At 45.5% G+C, this 4,939-nt stretch overlaps 1 protein-coding gene across 1 annotated transcript; it reads left to right on the forward strand.

Annotated features, from left to right (window-relative positions):
* The first annotated feature begins 104 nt into the window (after window positions 1–104).
* GJD2 (gap junction protein delta 2) lies at window positions 105–3,172 on the forward strand. Its single transcript, XM_066277213.1, has 3 exons — window positions 105–116; window positions 411–568; window positions 1,577–3,172. Exons 2-3 carry the CDS (start codon window positions 498–500, stop codon window positions 2,469–2,471), a joined length of 966 nt encoding a protein of 321 aa, XP_066133310.1. The 5' UTR covers window positions 105–116; window positions 411–497; the 3' UTR covers window positions 2,472–3,172.
* Window positions 3,173–4,939: the final 1,767 nt, after the last annotated feature.

The following is a 4,939-nucleotide window of genomic DNA, read 5'->3' on the forward strand; positions in this document are numbered from 1 at the left end:
ACTCTGCGCGCTCCGCCCCGGCCTCGCAGGTGGCAGCGCGGGAGCGCCCGGTGCCGGCTGGAGTGCCAGGCGCGGGGGCCGGTGCCCGGACCCTTCCGCCGTCCCCGATCTCGGGGGTGAGTGGCGCCCAGAGACCTCTCTCGAGCGGGCGAGAAAGCTCACGGACCTGCACGCTGCCGCCCGCCCCGCCCCTCGCCCGGGCACCCGTGGGCTCCGGACCTGGCCGCCGGACGGCTCCGGAGGTCGTGTCAGCTCCTCGGACCGCGCCAGCTGCCCCACCAGTCGGGGGGGGGGCGCGCTTGAATTTCTGTCCCTATTTCCCTTTCTTAACTACAATAAAAGGGAGAGGGGATTCGCAGATTTTAAAAAATTCTGTTTGCTTCTATAATCGCTGGGCAATTCGCTCCCAGCCGGGAGGTGCGGCCCGGGGAGGAGCCAGGAGCGGGAACGTGCCCTGTGCTGCCCAGTCTTTGTCTGCTGCCTCCGGATGCACAGCGATGGGGGAATGGACCATCTTGGAGAGGCTGCTGGAAGCCGCCGTGCAGCAGCACTCCACTATGATCGGGAGGTAAGGGCGCCGAGCCGGCTGACAGGCGGCCCCCGGGATACTCTTCTCACGTCCAGGCTGAGCCCCCAGCAGCCCCCAGCCCAACCTGACGTCCAGGCTGAGCCCCCAGCAGCCCCCAGCCCATCCTGTGCCCTTTCCCATGGTCCTCAGCCCATGCGTCTGTGTTCCTGGCATGGAAGGATTACCCGATGCCCAGCGATGTCCCCCTCCTCCAGCTGCTCCTGCTCAAGCCCCCCAGTCCCTCCTTATGAAACACCACCGGGGGGTTCACTCTTCTCCCAAAGGAAAAGGAGTTGTTGGCTCAGTCATAGTCCCCCCACTCTCCGGAGTCAGAGCCAATCTTCATCCGTTTCCCTAAATAGAATGTACAAGGAAGGCAGGATTGTATTTGAACAGAAAAGGGCAAATGGGAAGATGGATTGGCTCTTCGAAGCAGATATATCTTTCCTCAACAAATGTTAACAAATATTTATTAAGCTAAACTGATTTGGCTTACAGTGTCAGAAATACGTACACCCAATTAACAATTTTGCATATGTAATGTATATATACATATCCATGTGTTCGTAGCTATCTGTTTATGTAGAGCATTAAGCTTAATGTTAATATTGAGGATAAACATCCTGTTGGAGTTATATACACACTCTGTGTAGACTTTGAAACGCACTCTGTTCAGATATTTCGTGCCATATCCAGACTGAAGGTGTGTTTTATGCCTCTGTACGTTCCATATGTACAGATGAAATCTATCTGTTGCAAATGTACTATGTCCAGTGTATGGAGACGTATATATTTGAGATCCCTGAAATAAAAGTGTTCCCAGTATCCAGCAGAAAGGAAAGAAACAAAGGTTTCCTAAGATTCCCAGTTCAGCACCAGAAAGGGACGGACAGCTCCCCAGTCAAAGGACTGGTGTAAACACTAGAGCAGGGGAGGGAGGAGCAAGGGTTTCCTAAGTCAGTGACTCAGCCCATGAGAACCTCTCTCCCTCCCTCTTCCCTTGCTCAGGATCCTGTTGACTGTGGTGGTGATCTTCCGGATCCTCATTGTGGCCATTGTGGGGGAGACAGTTTACGATGATGAGCAGACCATGTTTGTGTGCAACACCCTGCAGCCCGGCTGTAATCAGGCCTGCTATGACCGCGCCTTCCCCATCTCCCACATACGTTACTGGGTCTTCCAGATAATAATGGTGTGTACTCCCAGTCTCTGCTTCATCACCTACTCTGTGCACCAGTCTGCCAAGCAGCGAGAACGCCGCTACTCTACAGTCTTCCTAGCCCTGGACAGAGACCCCCCTGAGTCCATGGGGGGTCCTGGAGGAACTGGGGGTGGGGTCAGTGGTGGTGGAAAACGAGAAGATAAGAAGTTGCAAAATGCCATCGTCAACGGGGTGCTTCAGAACACAGAGAACACCAGCAAGGAGACGGAGCCAGATTGTTTAGAGGTTAAGGAGTTGAACCCACACCCATCAGGGCTGCGCACTGCAGCGAGATCCAAACTCCGAAGGCAGGAAGGCATCTCCCGCTTCTACATTATACAAGTGGTGTTCCGAAATGCCCTGGAGATTGGGTTTCTGGTGGGCCAATACTTTCTATATGGTTTCAGTGTCCCAGGGTTGTATGAGTGTGACCGCTATCCCTGCATCAAGGAGGTGGAGTGTTATGTGTCCCGGCCTACTGAGAAGACTGTCTTTCTAGTGTTCATGTTTGCTGTGAGTGGCATCTGTGTTGTGCTCAACCTGGCTGAACTCAACCACTTGGGATGGCGCAAGATCAAGTTGGCTGTGCGAGGGGCTCAAGCCAAGAGAAAGTCAGTCTATGAGATCCGCAACAAGGACCTGCCCCGGGTCAGTGTTCCCAACTTTGGCAGGACTCAGTCCAGTGACTCTGCCTATGTGTGAAGAAGAAGGTTTTGGGAAGGCCTAGGGGATGACAAGCACCTCCAAGGCAGATAATTGCTTGTGAGTGGCTATATCTGCCCTAATTTATGTGACTACCATTGAGATACAGGATTAGCCTGGGTAACAGAAGGTCTTGCATCAATGGGAGAAGAGAGAAGGTAGAATCTTTATGACAAATCACACCACTGGTTCCACAAAAACATTTGGGTAGAGTAATTAGATGGCTGAGTTGGACTTGTTTGGGACATTTTATTTTATGGCCCAGTCTGATCTTGATAACAGTGAACTTGTATAACTACCAAGTAGGACTTAGCTCTGCTGAGCTCTGTATCCTTATGAATGGAGTGAGTCAAATGCTTCATTGGTATAAAATTTGTGATTTATCTCAGCACATCCCTTCATCCTGGGCTGCAAGACAAACATCCTTGAGGCATCCATCATGTACCTCCTCATCAGCATGACCCTTTCCCTCAACCCAGGATAGCATGCCAGCTTTTTTTCTGAATCTGGCCTTACAGTAGACCTAATATGGTTTATCTGCAAGCTAGAGGGAATTACTTGGGGTGCTTTTTGGAGAAAGGTCATGGCAAAGGTTTGCATTAGAACCCCATCTGACTGGCCCCTAGTCATTATGAAAACCTTAGGAATGTCTCAATATTTCTAGTTTTCTAACTCAAACTGCATTGGTGCTGTTTATTAGGGACAGGGTTTGGGTGGGAGGGAGGGAATTGCAACATGCAACTTATAACACTTCTGTGAAATGGTGTTGCACTATTAGGCATGTGGTTATGAGCTTTGGGGTATTTCTGCCTTCCAGTTTGTGGACTTTGGATAACATTAAAAGTATTTTTTTTCTGTTAATATCAAGGCTGTCTACCCAAGCCACAGAATTTCTAACTGGTGTATTTCACTCATTTTCTAATATAGTTTATATACTGTAGTTTTGTTGTGCAACACAGCTGCACTTCATCTTGCCATGGTTTGAATTTACCTGTGTGCTCACACCAGAGACCTTAATCAGCTCATGTCAATCCCTATTTATTATTTTATCAGTTAGTTTTTGAAATACATGCACACACAAAATCACTGGAACTAAACGCTATTGGCTAACGTGTGTTTACGGATGCTTGAGGCATATACCAAAGGTTCAAAAACCTATTTGCTTTGAACTGTGAATACGTTTCCTTCTCTTTGCTCTTATTTAAGTGCCATACTGTACCTTTCATATCCACTTTGTATTTAGTTAAAACATTGGCCAAGAATAATATTTAAATAATGTGCTTTTACAAAGCCCTATATCCTTTGCATTATCATTATGAGTTTTAATTTAGATATGGATGTGGTGTAACACACAACTGAGGATTTGTTTAAAATAAAGTTCTTGCCTTTTTTTTTGTAAAATAGAAACTCTGCGTTTTTCTGTTTTGATTGTGGTCCTACTTATTTAAATATATGTTCAGAATGTTTTATTATGTATTTTAAAAAGCAGAATATTGGGGGCAGGAAGTAAGAGATGGATGAATAGTATTTGAAGGATAATCAATAAAGACCAATTAGCCACTAACAAGTGAGAAGAGGCTGGTACATTTTATGAATGTTTAGAAGAGTGCGATGAGTTATTCACATAGTAGCATTTACTAACTCCTTTCCATCTTAGCTCAAGATTTCTCTGTTTTTCTAAGGCTCTTTATTTTAATAAAATGTCAACACTATATCACAATAGCTTATTCCAGGAGTGAAATTTTTTTCCCTTTCCACCATACTTCACTGCCATGGATTGTCACATATGACAGGCATGCTGTACTCTCCATCATCTCTTTAAGGCCTGATGTTGAAAATGATGCTAACCCAGTTGTCAAATAGAACTCATTAGACCAGCACTGTACAATGCAACTGTGTGTAATGATGGACACTTTAAACTGTCTTTGCTGCCCCATATGGCAATGACCACTGAGCTCTTAAAATGTGACTAGTGCAACTGGAGAACTGAATTTCTAATTTTATTTAATTTTAATTAATTTAAGTAGACCTATATGGTTAGTTGCTACTGTTTTTTACAGCACAGTTTAGATTTTTAAACATTTATTTTGGGGTTCTTTCAAAGCAGACTGAGTCTTTTCTTATATGTCATAAGATACTACGTTTTAGCTACATTTTACTATCATTTTGGGTGTTTCCTCTCTACATGTAGTCCTATTAGTTCAGTAAGCTAATGTCCTTTCTCAACTCTTTAATGGTACTCAGCTTCTCATTCCAATGAGCACTTGGTCTGAAATCTGTAAAGCAGTGTAGAAATTCCTGGATGATTATTTTTCGAACACAATTGTTGCACCCTTTAACTATGGCAGGGCAGGTGCCAATTTTAGAATGAAAATATGTTTATTTCAATCTATTGGTTTCCATCTGCAGTATAAATAAGGCAGTTGAAAATTATTTTTCTTGAGTAAAGAAACAGATCCTCCTCTGTT

This window comes from Saccopteryx bilineata, chromosome 4, assembly GCF_036850765.1.
Source record: "Saccopteryx bilineata isolate mSacBil1 chromosome 4, mSacBil1_pri_phased_curated, whole genome shotgun sequence".
Classification (NCBI taxonomy): Eukaryota; Metazoa; Chordata; class Mammalia; order Chiroptera; family Emballonuridae; genus Saccopteryx; species Saccopteryx bilineata.

Coding starts and splice junctions, on each gene's coding strand:
- GJD2 (XM_066277213.1), top strand. CDS start 498: ATGGGGGAATGGACCATCTTGGAGAGGCTGCTGGAAGCCGCCGTGCAG. Junction 569..1,576: donor CACTCCACTATGATCGGGAG/GTAAGGGCGCCG, acceptor TCCCTTGCTCAG/GATCCTGTTGACTGTGGTGG.